The sequence below is a fragment of the Sander vitreus genome, chromosome 18, assembly GCF_031162955.1.
Source record: "Sander vitreus isolate 19-12246 chromosome 18, sanVit1, whole genome shotgun sequence".
NCBI classification, from domain to species: domain Eukaryota; kingdom Metazoa; phylum Chordata; class Actinopteri; order Perciformes; family Percidae; genus Sander; species Sander vitreus.
In genome coordinates, this window is record NC_135872.1 from 358,520 (window position 1) to 380,721 (window position 22,202).

General features: G+C 44.9%; 1 protein-coding gene across 2 annotated transcripts in view; it reads right to left on the minus strand.

The window, feature by feature from the left end:
• brf1b (BRF1 general transcription factor IIIB subunit b) overlaps positions 1–22,202 on the minus strand; it is a 34,916-nt gene that overhangs the window by 2,712 nt on the left and 10,002 nt on the right. For both annotated transcript variants that reach the window (XM_078274561.1, XM_078274560.1), the window contains 14 exons: positions 12,647–12,727; positions 11,575–11,748; positions 10,765–10,796; positions 10,571–10,643; positions 9,563–9,712; positions 9,349–9,442; positions 7,338–7,464; positions 7,218–7,257; positions 7,022–7,117; positions 6,293–6,625; positions 4,970–5,031; positions 4,802–4,883; positions 4,672–4,724; positions 1,323–1,609 (listed from right to left, as the gene is read on the minus strand). In XM_078274561.1, the coding sequence (XP_078130687.1) occupies positions 1,323–1,609; positions 4,672–4,724; positions 4,802–4,883; positions 4,970–5,031; positions 6,293–6,625; positions 7,022–7,117; positions 7,218–7,257; positions 7,338–7,464; positions 9,349–9,442; positions 9,563–9,712; positions 10,571–10,643; positions 10,765–10,796; positions 11,575–11,748; positions 12,647–12,727 (1,684 nt within the window). The remainder of the gene's footprint in view (positions 1–1,322; positions 1,610–4,671; positions 4,725–4,801; positions 4,884–4,969; positions 5,032–6,292; positions 6,626–7,021; positions 7,118–7,217; positions 7,258–7,337; positions 7,465–9,348; positions 9,443–9,562; positions 9,713–10,570; positions 10,644–10,764; positions 10,797–11,574; positions 11,749–12,646; positions 12,728–22,202) is intronic.

A 22,202-nucleotide genomic window follows, 5' to 3' on the forward strand; every position in this document is an offset into this window, starting at 1 on the left:
TGGTCCCCTAATACTGTATCTGAAGTCTCTTTATATAGACCTTAGTGGTCCCCTAATACTGTATCTGAAGTCTCTTTATATAGACCTTAGTGGTCCCCTAATACTGTATCTGAGGTCTCTTTTATAGAGCCAGTCCCACAATGAGCTTTCCTTAGGATGTGCCATTTCTGTGTCTGTAGCTTTAAATGCTATTGAGGAGGAGAGAGGGGGGGCAAGGTGGAGGGGGGTGTGTGGCCTTGACCAACTGCCACTTTGCTCGTTTGAAAGCCATGATGTCTCTCTCTCTCTCTCATGGGGGGGGGGCAAATCCTCTGGGTGGGCAAAGCAGAGAAAGGGGAGGTCGTCATAAAGGGAAGATTCCAGATCGGCCCATCTGAGCTTTCATTTTCTCAAAGGCAGAGCAGGATACCCAGGGCTCGGTTTACACCCATCACCATTTCTAGCCACTGGGGGACCAGAGGCCAGAGGCAGGCTGGGGGGACTCATATTAATGTTAAAAAACCTCATGAAGTGACATTTTCATGCCATGGGACCTTTAAACTGGCAGGAAAAGGGGGGGCTAGGGTCAGCTGCTATGGACTGGGCCTTCGTTGCTGCTCTGTTGGAGGAGATGTGGGAGAGAGTGGAGAACCACACCAGCAGATTACACACACTCAGTAAAAGTGGGGTCAATGTTAACATTCCTCAGTTTTCCCTTCAGGGCCAGGGATCGAACCACCAACCTTCTGATTGGCAGGCATGTGTGTGTGTGTGTGTGTGTGTGTGTGTGTGTCTGTGTGTGTGTGTCTCTGTGTGTCTGTGTGTGTGTGTCTCTGTGTGTGTGTGTGTGTGTGTGTGTGTCTCTGTGTGTCTGTGTGTGTGTGTCTCTGTGTGTCTGTGTGTGTGTCTCTGTGCGTGTGTGTGTGTGTCTCTGTCTGTCTCTGTGTGTGTGTGTGTGTGTGTGTGTGTGTGTCTGTGTGTGTGTGTGTGTGTGTGTGTGTGTGTGTGTGTGTGTGTGTGTGTGTGTGTGTGTGTGTGTGTGAGTGTGTGTGTGTGTCTCTGTGTGTCTCTGTGTGTGTGTGTGTGTGTGTGAGTGTGTGTGTGAGTGTGTGTGTGTCTCCCTGTGTGTGTGTGTGTGTGTGAGTGTGTGTGTCTCTGTGTGTGTGTGTGTGTGTGTGTGTGTGTGTGTGTGTGTGTGTGTGTGTGTGTGTGTGTGTGTGTGTGTGTGTGAGTGTGTGTGTGTGTCTCTGTGTGTCTCTGTGTGTGTGTGTGTCTGTGTGTGTGTGTGTGTGTGTGTGTGTGTGTGTCTCTGTGTGTCTCTGTGTGTCTCTGTGTGTGTGTACCTCTTCCCCATGATGCTAGTGTTAGCGGCGAGGTCTCTGTTAGCATCGCTGTTCTTCCTGCGCCGGCGGCGGTTGAGGCGTTTCCCAGTGGCGGCAGCGGGGGGGTCGGCGTCTGCGTTGGATCTGCTGGGACTGCTGCCCCCCCCACTTCCTGTCCCGCGGCTGTTCAGGTCTCGCAGGACGTCGTAGTTGATCTTACTGGAGATCTTCTTCTTCTCCAACATCCTCTCGATCGCCTCGCCAGCCGTCAACGCCGCCACCTGCGCTTTCTTCTTTTTCTTCTTCGGCTGCACACAGGAAGTCAGACACAGGAAGTCAGACACAGGAAGTCAGACACAGGAAGTGAGTCATGGGTTAGTGCAGTTGTTCTCAAACTTTTTGGCCTGGTGTCCCCCACAGTCCTGTCAGATGAACTCGTGGATGTTCCAAATCTATTCATCATATCAAAGTGGATATTGTTAATTATATATAGTAGTAGTAGTATATATATATATATAGTATATCATATAGTACTACTACAAGCCTTCCATAGTACTCCTAAAAGCCTTCCATAGTACTCCTAAAAGCCTTCCATAGTACTACTAAAAGCCTTCCATAGTACAACTACAAGCCTTCTATAGTACTACTAAAAGCCTTCCATAGTACAACTAAAAGCCTTCCACAGTACTACTAAAAGCCTTCCATAGTACTACTAAAAGCCTTCCATAGTACTACTAAAAGCCTTCCATAGTACAACTAAAAGCCTTCCATAGTACAACTAAAAGCCTTCCATAGTACTACTAAAAGCCTTCCATAGTACTACTACAAGCCTTCTATAGTACTACTACTTGGAGTGAAGCTGAGGACCCTATCTTGCACCCGGCGCAGCGCAAAGCCCGACGTAAGTGTCTCTGCTGGTTTAAGTCCAGCGCCCACGTCCTTTAAAGGGTGATAGAAGGATTATTTAGGGTATTTCACACTGTTCCTTAAGGTCTCCTGATAGGGTATCTAACATTGGTTGGGCTGACAATGGCCCAAATGCTATTTTATTAGGCCCTTAACTACCTGTGAATATGGCTTGTGAACAAGAGCTTTTCTTCCAAATATTGACGTCACCTGGCGGCTCGTTGAGGTATGCCCGTTTTGAGAGGCAGTTTCAAATTGTGAGATTTGCTGAGGAAAGACGTGTCAATGGGTTAGGGTCAGGGTCAGGTGCATTCTGGGAGTATTGCTATCTTGAGGCAGTGGGAAGTGATGGCACCATTGACCAACAAAAACCTGGTCTAAAGTCAATAACGCAGCATCTCATTGTTATTTTAACAGAGCATTAGTAAAATGCTCCTAGGCTCGTGCACAGCACGTGCACACTATGCTTGTTACACACACACACACACACACACACACACACACACACGCAGCAGCAGCAACACACACACGCAGCAGCAGCAGCAACACACACACACACAGACGCACAGCAGCAACACACACACACACACACACACACACACACACAGCAGCAGCAACACACACACACACAGCAGCAGCAACACACGCACGCAGCAGCAGCAGCAACACACACACACACAGACGCACAGCAGCAACACACACACACACACACACACACACACACACACAGCAGCAGCTGGCAACACACACACACACACACAGCAGCACACACACACAGCACACACACACACACACACACACACACACACACAGCAGCACAGCAGCAACACACACACACACACACACACACACACACACACACACACACACACACACACACGCTAACTGACTGCTAACTAGTTTTCTTACATAACTGCAACCTGTAGTGTTCAGGTGTTACAGCTGATATATTCTTCCAATCATAGTTTCTTAAGCTACTCTCCCATCTTTCCACGTACCCCTGGCAACTGCAGAAGTACCCGCTGGGGTATACGTACCAGCGTTTGGAAATCACTGAGTGAGAGGACGAGGCAACAGCGTTAGGGCCAGACGGCTGTAAACAAGCTCTGCTATGACTCTTTCTATTCTCATGTTTAATCCATGGCCTTTTTATGGATTTGAAAAACTTCCCTTGAGCTGAGAAAAGTGATTTAAAAACCTGTGACCTTGTCAGCACGATGTTAAGTCCCTGGGCCAGCAGGAGATTCAGCCGCCGCACAAAACAGACGGATACCAAGAAGGTTACGAGCTTTTTGGGAAGGAAACCCAAGAGATTGGAAACCCCTTTCGGCCCCTGCTGGTCCCTGTCGGCCCCTTGACTTGAGGCTGGGAGACCCTGTTGGTCCCTGTCGGCCCCTTGACTTGAGGCGGGGAGACCCTCTTGGTCCCTGTCGGCCCCTTGACTTGAGGCAGGGAGACCCTGTTGGTCCCTGTCAGCCCCTTAACTTGAGGCTGGGAGACCCTGTTGGTCCCTGTCAGCCCCTTAACTTGAGGCTGGGAGACCCTGTTGGTCCCTGTCAGCCCCTTAACTTGAGGCAGGGAGACCCTATTGGTCCCTGTCAGCCCCTTAACTTGAGGCTGGGAGACCCTATTGGTCCCTGTCGACCCCTTGACTTGAGGCGGGGAGACCCTCTTGGTCCCTGTCAGCCCCTTGACTTGAGGCGGGGAGACCCTCTTGGTCCCTGTCGGCCCCTTGACTTGAGGCAGGGAGACCCTGTTGGGTCCCTGTCAGCCCCTTAACTTGAGGCTGGGAGACCCTATTGGTCCCTGTCGACCCCTTGACTTGAGGCTGGGAGACCCTGTTGGTCCCTGTCAGCCCCTTGACTTGAGGCAGGGAGACCCTGTTGGTCCCTGTCAGCCCATGAGGTAGAGCTGAAGTTCTGGACACAAAATCTGGGGCAGTTTCACGGAATCGGCCCACGGAAGAATTCCGTTAAATAAACACGGCCCCTTAAGTTCAGGAAAAGGTCGTGGGTGGGCTTACGGTTGCGTGACACGCAGGAAGAACGGGACAGTTGGGTTTAGGAAAAGAAGAAAGTGACTTTAGGAAACTTGACATGTGGGACAGGATCTCCGGTCTCCTGGGTGAAAGTCCTGTGTTGTTTGACCCATCCTCCAACCTCGCTTTCATACTACTCGCTATCGTAGTCGCTCTTAATGCTACGTCATCTTCTCACTGACTTCACATTGGCATTTTCCGTGGTGGCCACCACCACGTAATGTGCTGTTAACAGTTCGTGATCATTTCACGGAGTTCTGTGCGACCAGGCTGGATAGACGGCCTTCTGGACAGTCGGGCTGTAAACGGGTTCGGGCTTTTAAAAAGCTGTCAATCAAAATGTACTTGTCGGGCTCGGTCCTTTTCGGGCCGAACTTTTAAGGCCCGATTACAGCTCTACCATGTTGGTCCCTGTTGTTGACTCACCTTCTCTTTGTACGTCCCCTGTTCTTTCTCTTTCTGTATCCTCTCTTCTTTCTCTGTAAACACAAACAGCCAATCAGAACCCAGAACCCTGACGATGATGATGATAAAGATGGTGAAGAGGTTTCCAGACCTTTCTGCTCCTTCAGGTACTCCTCGTTCTGTTTCATCCACAGCTCTGTCTTCACCTCAACCTCCCGCTCGTTCAGGATGTACTGTACAGCACAAAACCACAGTCACACTTCCTGTACTCACACCCTTTCACAGTAAAAGCCTGGATCAGTTCAGCAGATAAACAAACCTTTTCTATCTCGTGGTCATCGATCCCCATCAGGTCCAGCTCTCCGCTCTCTGACTCTTCGTCTGTCAAACACAAACAGGACCCGTCAGAACAAACACCCCCACACCAGGTCCACGTTCAGCCCCTACATCACGTAGCAGCACGTTTATTTAAACTGAAACGGGGGGGGGGGGGGGGTTGATAACACCCGGCTGTGAGCTCTCTGCCTTTTTATCACCACGAGTTTACAGACACATCTCTGCTGATTGGCTATCAGCTGGGACACAGAAAATAAACCAGAGAGAACAGAAGTCAAAGCTGTTTCACACCATTCAGAGGAAACACGCCCTTCAACACGGTAACCATAGAAACACACTGCTGAGACTGACCGTGCCCCTGGTTACCACCCGTCCACGGGGAGTGCTCAGATTGTGGTGGCACCTGGATGATGTGTGTGTGTGTGTGTGTGTGTGAATTTCTACGGTCGTACGGCTGTACAAACTTGGAATTGTTTGTTTTTGTTGATAGTCTTGTTGTGTATTCCTGCTTTGTTGTAATATGAATATTGCTCGGGTTTACGTGTAATGAAAGGTACGAGCCCTCTCCCTCTGGATTCCTTACCCATACACATCCGTGACTGTACTGACCTGAACACATTCAAAACACCTCTTCAGATTAGCTTTCCACATAATAATAATAATAATAATAATTTATACTTTATTAATCCCACAAGGGGAAATTACAATGTTTTCACTCTGCTGTTATTACACACAGGCCTGAATTACACACACATGCTCAGTACCTCTACATGCACTAATGGAGAGATGTCAGAGTGGGGGGGCTGCACATGCTCAGTACCTCTACATGCACTAATGGAGAGATGTCCATCGGTAGTGGGGGCACTACCCATGGAAAGGCGCCCCGAGCAGTTGGGGGTTCGGTGCCTTGCTCAAGAGCACCTTGGCAGTGCCCAGGAGGTGAACTGGCATCTCTCCAGCTACCAGTCCACCACCATACTTTGGTCTGTATGGGGACTTGAACCAGCCTCCGGTTCCCAACCCAACTCCCTACTAACTGAGCTACTGCCAATAGTCTTACATTTCTCACCTGATAGTTACTGGTTTTGTTTTTAATTGCTTTTAATATGCTTGTTGTGTTGGTTTTATTGCTTATCTGTTTTTAATGTGACATATGTGCTGGTTTTACTGTAAAATGTCTCTGCGTACCATGTAAAGCGCTATATAAATAAAATGTATTATTATTATTATTATGATGATGTGTAAAGTGTCCTGAGATAACTTGTGTTATAAATAAAGCAATATTGAATGCTGAGCTGAGCCATACCATCTGGTTTCTCTCCGGTCTCGCTGAAGGTCTGGAAAGTTTGTTGGAGACTGGCGGCAGCCGGCAGTTTCCCCAGGATGTCGGCCAGGGGGGCAGTCTGGCGCTGAGGGCCCACCCCGTCCATGTCTAGCCCAGCCTCCTCCCTCTCTGGTCCTGCCCCCTCCATCTCTAACCCCACCTGCATCTTCTGGCCCCGCCCCTCCTCTTCCTGGATCACCTGACACAGGAAGTTCTGCGTCAGGTGATCGGCGGCGGCTCGCAGCTCGTCCTCTTCGCCCTCTGGCGCCGCCTCAGGTTCAGACGGTGAGGATGCAACCTCCACGCCCTCGGGGTCTGAAAACAGGAAGGAAAGAGCTGGTAAATGTTTGTTTTTTATGTCTTTATTCAAACTGTTTGTTGTAACAATGGGTCTACAAAAAACTACAAAAACTTCAGAAAAAGTGACAAAAACTTCGAATAATGCGTCAAAAACGTGGTGAAATAAATCTCCTGGATCCAGTTTACAAAGGAGTAGTCCACATTAATGTGTACATATAACTTTATAAATAACCTTTTTGTATCTTTGTAGAAACACATTGCAGGGATGAAATGGATGACTCATTTAAGAGACTTCTCTGTAGTTGTAAAATGTTTCAGATGCTGTGAAAGACTCTGCAGACTCTGGACCAGTACAGACAGACTCTGGTACAGACAGACTCTGGTACAGACAGACTCTGGACTGGTACTGACCAATTTCTTTGGCGTAGGCAGCGTAGATTCCTCTGAGCTTCGGTCGGCTCTTCTCCAGCTCCGTCTCGATCTCGTCTTTGTAGCAGCTGATCTCTCCTGGCGGGACAAAATGGAAAAGGTAAATCCTTCCCCTAACCCTCTGGTGTCCTCTCAAGTGTCCCAAATTAATCCTTGAGTGGCAGATTTAGGAACTGACCCTCGACTTCGTCCAGTTTCCTGGCCAGTTCGTGTTCCAGCTGCAGAAGAAGAAGACAGTAAAGGTCACTGATGGTTAGTTAAATCATGTATCAGCAGCCAATCAGAGCCAGCGTTCTACCTGCTGCATCTTGACTTTGTGCTGCGCGGCGGTGAAGGACGGCGGGTCACACTCCTGCTCCAGATCCACCTTCATAAACTCATCGATGGTCAGCTGACTGGTGGGCGTGTCCTCAAACTCTGTTAGTCTGCAGACAGGGAGACAGGATGCTGTATTCTACTGTAATCTACTGTAATCTATTGTAATCTACAGTAATCTACTGTATTATACTGTAATCTACTGTAATCTACTGTATTCTACTGTAATCTGCTGTATTCTACTGTATTATATTGTATTCTACTGTAATCTACAGTAATCGACTGTATTCTACTGTATTCTACTGTAATCTGCTGTATTCTACTGTATTATACTGTAATCTACTGTAATATACTGTATTCTACTGTAATCTATTGTAATCTACAGTAATCTACTGTATTATACTGTAATCTACTGTAATCTACTGTATTCTACTGTAATCTGCTGTATTCTACTGTATTATATTGTATTCTACTGTATTCTACTGTAATCTGCTGTATTCTACTGTATTATATTGTAATCTATTGTAATCTATTGTAATCTACTGTATTCTACTGTATTATATTGTGATATACTGTATTCTACTGTAATCTGCTGTAATCTACTGTATTCTACTGTAATCTACTGTATTATACCGTAATCTACTGTATTCTATTGTAATCTACTGTATTCTACTGTAATCTACTATAATATACTGTATTCTACTGTAATCTACTGTATTCTACTGTAATATACTGTATTCTACTGTAATATACACTGTATTGTACTGTAATATACTGTATTTTACTGTATTATACTGTATTCTACTGTATTTTACTGTAATCTACTGCAATCTACTGTATTTTACTGTAATGTACTGTAATGTACTGTATTTTATTGTATTCTACTGTAATGTACTGTAATATACTGTATTCTACTGTATTCTACTGTATTTTACTGTAATCTACTGCAATCTACTGTATTTTACTGTAATGTACTGTATTCTATTGTATTCTACTGTAATCTGATGTATTCTACTGTAATATACTGTATTTTACTGTAATCTACTGCAATCTACTGTATTTTACTGTAATGTACTGTATTCTATTGTATTCTACTGTAATCTACTGTAATCTGATGTATTCTATTGTAATCTACTGTATTTTATTGTAATCTACTGTATTCTACTGTAATCTACTGTATTCTACTGTAATGTACTGTAATATACTGTATTCTACTGTAATATACTGTATTATACTGTAATATACTGTAGTCTACTGTAATATACTGTATTATACTGTAATCTACTGTATTCTACTGTAATCTGCTGTATTCTACTGTATTATATTGTAATCTACTGTAATCTACTGTATTATATGTAATCTACTGTAATCTACTGTAATATACTGTATTCTATTGTAATCTACTGTATTCTACTGTAATCTACTGTATTCTACTGTAATCTACAGTAATCTACTGTATTCTATTGTAATATGCTGTATCATACTGTATTCTACTGTAATCTACTGTAATATACTGTATTCTACTGTAATCTACTGTAATATACTGTATTCTACTGTAATCTACACTGTATTCTACTGTAATCTACACTGTATTTTACTGTAATCTACTGTATTCTATTGTAATCTACTGTATTCTACTGTAATCTACAGTAATCTACTGTATTCTATTGTAATATACTGTATTCTATTGTAATCTACTGTATTCTACTGTAATCTACAGTAATCTACTGTAATCTACTGCAATCTACTGTATTTTACTGTATTCTACTGTAATGTACTGTATTCTACTGTATTCTACTGTGATATACTGTATTTTACTGTAAACTACTGTATTCTACTGTAATCTACTGTATTCTACTGTAATATACTGCATTTTACTGTATTCTACTGTAAACTACTGTATTCTACTGTAATCTACTGCAATCTACTGTATTTTACTGTATTCTACTGTATTTTACTGTATTCTACTGTAATCTACTGTAATCTGCTATCACCTCTTCCTCAGAGTGGTCTGGCAGACTTTCACCACGCTGATCACGTCTTTCACCGTCCGCCGAAATTTGTGCATCCGAGCGGCGACCAGCAGAGCTGAGGAGACGAGGAGAGCACGGTGAATACATGGTTGTTGATGTTTGCTGTTGCTAGGTAACGGGTGAATACATGGTTGTTGATGTTTGCTGTTGCCAGGTAACGGTGGCCATGTTGTACCTGCTCCACAGAGGCCTGAGGGCCGGCGTCCCGTGTGCATCCAGTCCCTCTTCATCCTCTGCACCAGACGAAGAGCCGTCATGGAAACCTCGTGAGTCTTCACGCCGAACTCCAACATGTGGGCGAACCGAGGGATGTACAGGCACGGGTCTGGGGGGGTATATATATATATATATATATATATATATATATATATATATATATATATATATATATACTATGTATGTATACATATATATATATATATATATATATATATCATATATATATATATACATATATATATATATATATATATATATGTATATGTATATATTAATGTATATATTAATGTAAATGCTTTAATGTAAACATTAATACTTTAAATAATGCAGCAGGTTAGAGGGAACCTTTGAAGAATTATTATTATAACTGAAATGTTCCTGATTAATACCCAGCTCTGATTAATACCCAGCTCTGATTAATACCCAGCTCTGACTAATACCCAGCTCTGATTAATACCCAGCTCTGACTAATACCCAGCTCTAATTAATACCCAGCTCTGATTAATACCCAGCTCTGACTAATACCCAGCTCTGATTAATACCCAGCTCTGACTAATACCCAGCTCTGATTAATACCCAGCTCTGATTAATACCCAGCTCTGATTAATACCCAGCTCTGACTAATACCCAGCTCTGACTAATACCCAGTCCTAATTAAATAAAACATGTTGCTTGTTTTTGCTGCTGTAGTTTCCGACAGCGTCCACTAGATGTCAGCAGAGAGCATGTTTTAAAACTGAGGACCGCGTCGTTGACACTGGTTTATGGGAAATGTAGTTCTGTAAACACACTTTTCCTACAGCTTCTGAGTATTTACATCTAATAATTTACATATGTGACATGATATTGTTTGTTTAAATCTCTGCGTCCTTTCACACGCGTCCAGAGCAACATCACTGGGATATTTATCTATTTCTAACAGTTTAAATACACAGTTTAACAGTAAATAAAATGAGGTTGTCACCGATGGCGGGAGCGTTGATGCAGAGCTCTCGAGCCAACAGCAGGAAGGTTTTTCCCAGGATGTAAACGTTCACCTGAACACATCAAACTAAAGTTACAACTGCAGAGTATAGAAGTACTTTATTAATATATATATATATATATATATATATATATATATATATATATATATATATATATATACATATATATTACCTGCAGCAGGTCGCTCAGGTCCAGCAACATGTCTGAAACTCAGCTCAGGAAAACCAGTTCAAAGGTCAAAGGTCACAACAGGAAACTCAAACGATTAAGCGCCCATATTATGCTCATTTTCAGGTTCATAACTGTATTTTGAGGTTGTATCAGAACAGGTTTACATGGTTTAATTATCAAAAAACACCATATTTTAGTTGTACTGCTCATTGCTGCAGCTCCTCTTTTCACCCTGTGTTAAGGTCTCTGTTTTAGCTACAGAGTGAGACCTCTCACTGCTGGAACATCTTTGTTGGCAGTCGCACACGCTCAGTAGCTAGGTAAGGACTACATGCTCAGTAGCTAGGTAAGGACTACGTGCTCAGTAGCTAGGTAAGGACTACATGCTCAGTAGCTAGGTAAGGACTACACGCTCAGTAGCTAGGTAAGGACTACACGCTCAGTAGCTAGGTAAGGACTACATGCTCAGTACCTAGGTAAGGACTACTAGCCAGTCAGAAGCAGAGTATGAGGGCGTGCCCTGACAGTACCTAGGTAAGGACTACTAGCCAGTCAGAAGCAGAGTATGAGGGCGTGCCCTGACAGTACCTAGGTAAGGACTACTAGCCAGTCAGAAGCAGAGTATGAGGGCGTGCCCTGACAGTACCTAGGTAAGGACTACTAGCCAGTCAGAAGCAGAGTATGAGGGCGTGTCCTGACAGTACCTAGGTAAGGACTACTAGCTATAATTGATTATCATAACAGTTGGTAATGATGGTTGCAGCTGTACTTTCCCCCCCCCCCCAGACAGTGAGGCTGTTGCTGGGATACGGGGCGTCCCCTCGGTGCGGCACACCAGGTAGAGGCAGGCGGCGATGACGTGCTCCGTCTTGCGTCCGCGCGTCAGGTGTTTGCTGACGACCATCTTGAAGAAGTTGAAGGCCGTGTCGAGACAATGTTGATTCAGCTGCAGCTGGGAGCCCAGATGCTGAATCTGACGCTTCCCTACACACACACATACACACACACACACACACACACACACACACACACACACACACACACACACACACACACACACACACACACACAGACACACACACACACACACACACACACACACACAGACACACACACGACACACACACACACACACACACACACACACACACACAGCACACACACACACACACACACACAGACACACACACACACACACACACACACACACACACACACAGACACACACACACACACACACACACACACACACACACACACACACACACACACACACACACACACACACAGACACACACACACACACACACACACACACACACACACACACAGACACACACACACACACACAGACACACACACACACACACACACACACACACACACACACACACACACACACACACACACACACACACACACACAGACACACACACACACACACACACACACACACACACACACACACACACACACACACACACACACACACACACACACACACACACACACACACACACACACAGACATACACACACACACACACACACATACACAAACACATACACACACACATACATATACACACACACACACACACACACACACACACACAGATGTTTAAACTACAGGCTGTCTGTGTGTGTGTGTGTGTGTGTGTGCGTATGTGTGTGTCTCTCTGTGTGTGTGTGTGTGTGTTTGTCTGTGTGTGTGTGTGTGTGTGTGTGTGTGTGTGTGTGCGTATGTGTGTGTGTCTCTCTGTGTCTGTGTGTGTGTGTCCCCGTGTGTGTGTGTGTGTGTGTGTCTGTGTGTGTATATGTGTGTGTCTGTGTGTGATGTTTATGAGCAGGTGATGATGATGAAGATGAAGAAGATGACTCACCCCCCTGCAGTGTCTGGGCCCGGGACTCTTTCCCAACGCTGGTGTGAAACCCAGAACCAAGAAGAGGAGCTTTAACTGGACCTACACACACACACACACACACACACACACACACACACACACACACACACACACACACACACACACACACACACACACACAGAGAGAGGGAGGAAACACAGTTTAATGAATGGAAGAGCAGAATAACTGACAGGTAATACCAGCAGGAGGCAGTGATGCCAAACTGCCCTGAAACCTAAAAGCAGAAGAAGGAAAAGGAGGAGACCTCCAGGTGTAATCAGACTCAACCAGCCTCAGCTGTGACTGCTGTCGCCTTGACAACCAGGTGATCAGCTCACCTGGAGCAGAGGAGACACAGCAGAGACTGAGACACTTTCTGCAGCTTCAGCATGGAAACTGCTGCATTCTTCTACGGGTAAATGATTATTATCACAGAGGATTCATGTTTGGATGAATGGATGAGTAGTTCTGGATGAATGGATGAGTAGTTCTGGATGAATGGATGAGTAGTTCTGTCTCTAAAATGTGGATCAGTGTTCCCCAAAACAACTTCAACTGAAACGGTTCTACTTAATATCTATCAACACACACACAGAGACACACACACACACACACACACAAAGGCACAGACAACTCAGACGGTTCTACTTAATATCTATTGAAACGTTTTTGTCTTTTTCTGAGAATTTTCAGTTTTTACATAAAAAATGACTCAAAGTGATAAATATATTATCGTATAGTTGGAGATTAATGTAATAGTTGATGACCAATCCGTTCATCTTTGCAGCGCTAAAGTAATCTGACTACTTTTCTCTCCAGACTCGTTTTTATCTGCTGCCAGTTCACAGAGAAATCTTCAGCTGAAGGTAAACTGGTTTTACACGTCAGACCGCTGAGTCACACTCTCTACTGCTGACACGTCACTCTCTACTGCTGAGTCACACTCTCTACTGCTGACACGTCACACTCTCTACTGCTGACACGTCTCACTCTCTACTGCTGACACGTCAGACCGCTGACACGTCTCACTCTCTACTGCTGACACGTCACACTCTCTACTGCTGACACGTCACTCTCTACTGCTGACATGTCAGACCGCTGAGTCTCCCTCTCTACTGCTGACACGTCTCACTCTCTACTGCTGACACGTCTCACTCTCTACTGCTGACACGTCACACTCTCTACTGCTGACACGTCAGACTCTCTACTGCTGACATGTCAGACTCTCTACTGCTGACACATATTTTTTTTCAATGTTTTTTTACGCTTTTGCCGGGTGGATTTCTAGTCCTTTTTGGGTCTTAACTGGAGGTTTATTAGAAATCTGAATGTTTGTGGGTGACCTTTGACCCTGTTAATGTAGATTTTGTGTCGTCGGGTTTAGAGGACTCTGTCGTTGTGTCCGAGTGTCGGGATCGGTACCTCTGGATCCACGTTCGCTCGCTGCAGACGCCTCGCTTTGAGGCCAAAGGTCAGTTCTGCTTTAACCTAGTTAGTCTCAGTGCTGTCTACCTAGTCTGTGTTGTCTACCTGTCTGTCCACCTGTCTACCTTTTACCTGTCCACTTGTCTACCTGTCCACCTTTGGCTCGAAACTCAAATGGTTAAAAACCAAAACATAGCTGTGGAGAATATCCGCTGCATCCCACCTGAAACCTACACCTACAGTATGTGTCCACCTGTCCTGTAACATCGGGGTGTCAGTAACTTCTGTCTGTCTGTAGATGGAAATGGCCTCCACTCTCTCAGCGATCCCCTGGCGTCTCGCTGCGGTTACACCATCAGCACCTTCAGGATGGACGGCTTTACCACCTTCAGAGCTTCATACTACTCTTGCTTCACCCAAAACCAGGTATCTCCACCCCTACACAAGCCAGGGCACGGTCACCTGACAAACCCAGGTATCTCACCGCTACACAAGCCAGGGCACGGTCACCTGACAAACCCAGGTATCTCACCGCTACACAAGCCAGGGCACGGTCACCTGACAAACCCAGGTATCTCACCGCTACACAAGCCAGGGCACGGTCACCTGACAAACCCAGGTATCTCACCGCTACACAAGCCAGGGCACGGTCACCTGACAAACCCAGGTATCTCACCGCTACACAACAACAAACATCGAGCTAGTGAGCTACACGCTGAAAATATCAAAATGTTCCACCAAAACCAGTTCCTTCCTTAGACTGTTTAGCAGAGCCACTGTCGCTGTGTCTGGAGCTCGGTGCCGCCCAAGACGATTGTGATTGGTTTAGAGAAATGCAAACACAGAGTTTAGTCTCCTATCCCAGAATGCATCTGTGGTGCAGCCATTCCTTACTCCAAAAGAATAGTAGGGTGTTCAACGCACCCCCCTTTCAGTTTGAATGGTGTGCTATGTTTTGTCATGACGCTGATCCCCTATCATGTAACTCAACGGTGTTATTTGTGTTGAGTCCGGACTGATTTTGGTTGTTTCAGAATGACGAGGTGTTCACCTTCAGCTTTAACGTAATCGTGAGTGACGCTGGGGGAAAGTGGATCACCTGGCCGGTTTCTGCCGTCTGTTCTGGTCTGACCTGGACTCACAGAGAGATCATCTGCGAGGAGGACTACATGGAGGTCAGAACAACTGCTATGAGTTTCTCAAAATAGATTTGTGTCTAAACTACCTGAAAGTAGAGATGTTCCGATACTGCCTAAAATGCTGGTATCAGTATTGGTAAGTACTGGCGTTATTGCACCAATCTCATACCACGTAATAAAGCCCTAAAGAAAATCTACGTGGAAGTAGTTTATGTTCCTTTTCTGTTATAACTGACAGTCAAACTGCAGAATAACAGAAAGTTCTGGGGCGTTCATTGTTTGTTCATGTTTCACAAAAATATATTGACATACTGGTATCGGATCGGTACTCGGGATCGGCCGATACGCAAGTTCAGGTATCGGGAAGCAAAAAATGGTATCGGACCATCTCTACTTGAAAGCTGAGTGAACTGTCTCGAGACTCTGTCCAGTTGGGAGGATTTGAGCCCGCTACATGGGTGCAGATTGGATTTGTTTTGCGATTCTAGACATATTGAGTAGGGCTGGGTAAAAACATGTTGATACCGTGACTTTGATACCGGGTCCCTAAACGATACTTTTTTCAATACCAATTTTATAAAACAAAATAAATTACAACATTACACATTACGGCACAAATCTTTTAATTTGTCAGCTCCTACTACGTGAGCCCTGCCTCTGTGTGTAACAGTTTTTTTCCTGAGTGTCTCTACGACGTGTAACGTTACACAGCCAATCACAGACATTATTAGATCTTGGTAGAAGCATGCTGATTGGCTCACTGACATTGATGAGATTTACTGCTTGGGTATTGGATGAGGCATTTTTCGATACTCTATTTTAGAGGCATTTCGGTCGGTGCCTAAAAAGTATTGAAATCTGTACCCAGCCCTAATATTGAGTGCTATATTTTTCGCTGCCCCAGAACACAAAATGAATGTCTGTGTAAAGTGCTAAAAGTTGTCCACGTTTCCTGATGTGGACAGGTGAACGTGAACAGAGAGTCTTCGTGTGGAGGTCAGCAGGGGGGCAGTGGAAAGATGTGGGAAGCTGCTTTCTCTCAGGTAAACACACCAACCCAAACTAACACTGATCTGTAGCATCACGCCCTCAGCCAGGGAAGTACGGTCACTGGCATGATACGATTCAGATTCAGGGGCCTGCGATTATGCCATTTAACGGTTACATTTTATTTCCAGTCAAAACTACTAAAATATGATTTGACAGCTTATTAAGCTCTTACAAGCATTTACGTTAAAAACTTAACTTTTTAATAAAGAATAAATATAAAGTGGAAAATATAAAAAGCGCATTTTTCAGACTATCGATAATAACTTAAAACTTAAACTTAATAACGATAAAACTTTACATCGATAATATTGGATCGTATATCAATGTATCCTTACCACAAGACTCTGTACCTTTTGGAGACAGAGGGGCCAGGTGTACTAACGCTTTTGCGCCCACTTCAGGCGTATTTGTTTTGCAATGTGCGTGTAAAAGCATGGCGAGGTATGTACTAACAGGCTGCACTGAGGTAACAGCGTGGCGAGGTATGTACTCAACAGGCTACACTGAGGTAACAGCGTGGCGAGGTATGTACTAACAGGCTACACTGAGGTAACAGTGCAGACTGCCTGTCGCAAATGGCAAATTGTGTTTTTTTTACCGTGTCATGCATATGCATTCATGGGAGGGTGAAGGGGAAAGTGGAGTTTCCCATAAAGAGACGGGAGGGGAAGCATAAAGTGCATCTTATGTATTCCGCAATATGTACAAAAACCTCCCGTGAAAGCGCACTCTATTTTTTGGGTGGAAATTTTCCGCCTCTTAAAAGCAGGTGTACACCAGGAAGCTGGTTTCCTGGCATACGCCTCCTGGTGAAATGGGCAGCAGTAGCAAGACGAAGACAGGCCAAGGAGACGAGCTGCCACAAGGCTCTCACTCTTTCAGTTGAGTGAACATGAAATCATTAAGTGTTACAGATTAAGCAGCCATGCAATATCACAGTTACTGGAAGAAATCAAAGATGACCTCATATCTCAGACTCGGCGTTCACATTCCAGCAGCTGTTAAACTCCTCGCTACGTTACACACATTGGCATCAGGATCATTTCAAACAGTCACAGCATCAGCTGTGGGAATATCTCAGTCTGCACTCAGCCGTATCACAGCACCAGTACTTAACGCTTTGCTACAGCGCACTAGTCAATACATACATTTCCCCACCACTAATGCCCAAATAACACGTATCAAGCTGTTACCTCATGAACAAGCAGATCAACTTCGTTATCGCTAAATCTTTGTTTTCGCTGTTTTGACTGACTTGGTGGCTGATCCATGATAGATGCACGCAATCTACGGTACAGTGGGTGGAGAAAGGCGCTGATTACCCGATGAACTGCAGGTTTGGTAAATGCGACGTAAACTGAAGTATCGCAGCGTGCGCTTTCTGCGGGTTGACCATGGCGCTGATAACGCTACGTTCACAAATGTACGTACACCTGGCCCTGAGCCTTCATCCATCTGGAACACCCTCCCTGCAGATATTTAAAATGCTACGTCCCTCCTGAAACACCACCTGTTTACCACAGCCTACAACCTCCCTTAGCTTAGCCACTGTAATTCTGTAAAGTGTCCTTGGCTTTCATGAAAGGCGCTATATCAATACAAGCCAGCGTGACTGATCAGTCTCCCCGAGTTGGTCCAAAAAGTTCCTCAGAACACCGACGAGACGTAATACGTCTCCATAACAGCAGGCGGCGCTAATCTGGATTGTCACCAAAAAATGAACCAGCAGCTGATTGGACGAACGTGTCACGTGGGTCTGGCTGCTCCCCGACCATCATGGCGTCTCGTTCAGAATATGATCTCATATTGTCGTAAAACATCTGAAGAGAGCAACAGGCCGTGCAGCTGCTGAATCTGTCTTCATGTCAGATCAACAAAGGTCAGTTTAGAAGATGTTCATCAGATTCTGAGAGACTCGAACAGACTCGAGTCACCGACCTTGTCAGACGGACGATTATCGGCTCGGTGTGTCAGCACCTTAACTTGTCTTGTCCAGAATCTTTGGTCTGAGCTAAACGTTCATGTCCATGCTCCTGTCTGTCTCTTTTCAAACCACTTCACAGTTTTGTCTGTTTTTGTGGCGTTCAGGCGCAGAGGATGGCGAGTTCTGTGTGGCAGCTGATGTTCATGCAGAGTGAAGGACCGGTTTCTTCCATGTCCATCAGTGAAGCCCAGCGGGGGGGCTACAGCCTGACGACGGGCGCCCAGAGGATGGTGCTCCGCTCGCAGTACAAACAGCCACATGCCGAGCTGACTACGGTGGGTCGCCACGTAGGACAGAAATCTGTGTATCATTCGTTCTTATAATATTCAATTGAGAATCCAAAATCGAAACGATTTGTTTAAAAGACACAAAGGTTTGTTTGTCATATGGTCTATAATTGGAATTGATGATGGATGATTGATTGGGAATTGATGAAGGGGTTTGTGACTAGGGGGAAAACATAGACAGACTTATATTCAGGAGACTTAACGTTACTGAGAGTCCGTGACTTGTGTTTAAAGTGGTGAAACAATGGAGCCGTTACTTTATAAATGAGATCTTCTGTTTTATGGTCAGGTGGAAGGCATCCCCGTGGAGGTTGTCCGGGTTTCTCTGTTCTTCAAAAAGAAGCTGACGGTGATGATGATTGACATGTCCATGGCTTGCACAGTCAGTAAGTTATTCTGGACAGGAAGGGGAAGTTCTTCTGGACAGGAACAGGAAGCTGGTTTTGTTGTCTGTCAAGTAGAGCTGTGCAATCAATCACATTTTAATAGCGATTTTGGTTTTGGCTCCAAATGATCACAGAAATATATTTATTTAAGAGAAATTCAAAAGGTGTAACAGGAAAAGTATAAAGGGAAATGTCACAGTTGAAAGGTGTTTTTACTGTTGATTTTTTAACTATCTGCTTTTTGACTTCAATAAATTGTGGTTATAATTAGTTTTTCTATAATCGAGCAGCTCTATTGACGGCTAAACGGCGCTGACAGATTCTGTTGATTCTCAGATTCAGGTTCGTTCGACGGCACCCAGCTGCTGTGGGACGTCCCGCGGGTCATGACCCCGCTGGTCGTGACCCCGCTGGTCGACGAGGGAGCAGTGTTTGAAAGCCAAAGTCTTGGTCTGGGGCTGGAGGGGGTCCTTCTGGATGAACACACTGCCACAACCAGAGGATTCAGTCTGGTCCAACGAGGCCCTTTGGTCCAGATCGCAGTTCCTTTCGGGGCGGAGGGCGGCTACAGGAAGGTAGGGTCGGTCCGTCCACGGGGACAAGGTTTCCAAAAGACAAACAATTTTTTGTTCTGAGCAGCAAATACGTGCCAACAAGGACTGATGTCCTGTTACACAAGCAGATTACTTCAGTAGTAGAACTGCAACGATTAGTTGACTAATTTATTAGACTATTGGGAAAATAATTGCTAACGATCTTTAACTGATTGATCTTTTTTTTTTTTCATGCAAACGTGTCAAATAATGCTGTTGTCAGCCTTTAAAATATGGAGGTTTCCTGCTCTGTTTTATATCATATTAAACTGAAAATCTTTGGGTTTTGGACCAAACAAGACATTTTCGGATGTCATCTTGGGCTTTGGGAAACACTGATCCACATGTTGCACCATTTTCTGACATTTTATAGCCAAACAATTCACTAGTCCAGTCATCTGGCTCTGAGTTTGAGGGACCTGATATTGATGAATAAAATCCATAAATGGATCTTTTGATACCTGCCTTTTCACCATGGATGAAGTAAAAAATCCTTTCAACAAACTTGTTGGGGCTCTGTTCTTAATGTTATTAAAGTGCCCATATTATGCTCATTTTCAGGTTCATAACTGTATTTTAAGGTTGTACCAGAATAGGTTTACATGTGTTAATTTTCAAAAAACACCATATTTTTGTTGTACTGCACAGTTCTCTCTCACTGCTGCAGATCCTCTTTCAGCTGGTCTCTGTTTTAGCTACAGAGTGAGACCTCTTTTCTTCTTCTGTGCAATCTTTGATTGCACTCGCACATGCTCAGTAGCTCAGATGTAGATCATGTCAGCTAGCTAGCTCCATAGACAGTAAAAAGGCTGTTTCTCCACCTTCAGTCAGTTACAAGGCAGGATTAGCTGGGAGACTTCTAAATGAGGGTGCACATGGAAGAAATTCTTTTGGAGATTATGGTGAACTTGTGTGTGTTGTAGCAATGCTTTGCTATTGAGAATGAGGTAGCATGCTAGCGTTAGCATGCTAATGCTACGAGCTAACGGTTGCGGTTAGCCAACTTGTTTCGGCTTGTGACGTCACAGCTCACCCGGAGACTGAAGGCAGGACACATTCAGGAACCGCATCTCACTCAAAACGGCATGGATGGATTTTTTTCAAAGTGTGTATGTGTGTGGAAGCACCAGAGACACAAAAGAACACCCCAAATCCCAGAAAGTGTTTTTTTTTCATAATATGGGCACTTTAACATTAACTTGGGATATAAAAGGGGAGAGAGAGGGGGGGAAGACATGCAGGAAAACCGTCACAGGTCGGATTCAAACCCTGGACCTTCTGCGTCGAGGAACATGTGCACCCGCTCTACCAACTGAACTTACCGGCCAATGAGAATCTTTTTTTTTATAATCCAAGATAAACTGGATTGGAGCTGAAGTTTCCATAACCTGATTGATACCCAATGAGAAATATAATTAAGTGATATCCAGCCCTAGTTACTTTTTAATTGTTCTTTATGAATCTGTTTTTCCACAAAAGAAAGTGTTGTTGCTTTTTCACTTTTCTGACATTTTAAAGACCAAACGACTAGTCTGCAGATTATTTGACAATGAAAATAAATGTCAGTTTCTTTCTCTCTGCAGAGCTCTGTGGTGAACAATATGTACAAGGAGACGTTTGTGATCTTCCTGCTTTACGAACACGTCTTCTCTTTGCTGTATGAAGACGGAAGCAGCATCGACACAAGACACCGAATGCTCCGAGTTCTCGACACACCACTGCTCTGCCGTCAACCCTTCCACCTCGACCGTAAGTCTCCCAGTTTACCTTTGGCCTCGACCGTAAGTCTCCCAGTTTACCTTTCGGCCTCGACCGTAAGTCTCCCAGTTTACCTTTCGGCCTCGACCGTAAGTCTCCCAGTTTACCTTTCGGCCTCGACCGTAAGTCTCCCAGTTTACTAGTGATGGCAAAATGAAGCTTCGTGAAGCAATGTCTTTATTTTCTGAGCCCACTAGATGGCTCTCTGCTCAACAAAGGGTTGAGAATAAACTGAATTGCAATGCCTTCGGCCCATCTAGTGGGCTCAGAAAATAAAGAAAATGGAATCAAGATGTCCTCTGTCCTATTTCTGTCTCTGTGTCTCTTCCCTCCTGGCTTGGGTTTCTTCCGCAGAGACTGTAAGTGATGACCGGGTGTTCAGCGTCTACCTGGGAAACATCCCTGCTGACGTTACGTTGGAGGACGTCCGTATCAACAGTAACCAGCTGATGATGTCACAGAGCGACATCATCAGTCCTGTCTTTCACAACAACGGCAGCCGGGCATACGAACTCCGGCTACCCTTCGAGGACGCTGTCGTCCGCTGGATGGTGAGGGCTTCCACACAAACAGTTTAGCTTAGCATTTACCAGGATTTAGCCTGTTCCTGGCCTGGAGTTCAGCTCGGCTGTGGCGGAGTTTGGCCCATCTTCATTTCGGTTTGGGCTGGCTGGTCCAGTTTAGTGGTTCCCAACGTTTTTCAGTCCTGTCAGATATGAACTCACGTACCCCTTCGTTTCCCAATGTTTGTTCCAAATGTATAACACTACTCATTTTATTATAGTGGATACTTTTCATATTTCTCGCCAACAGTACCTGGGTCAAGGTGTGGTGCAGTACTCCATCGATGTAAATTTCACACTTACCATCATGCCTCAGAAAGACTCGTACTACCACCTCACGTCCATCAAAG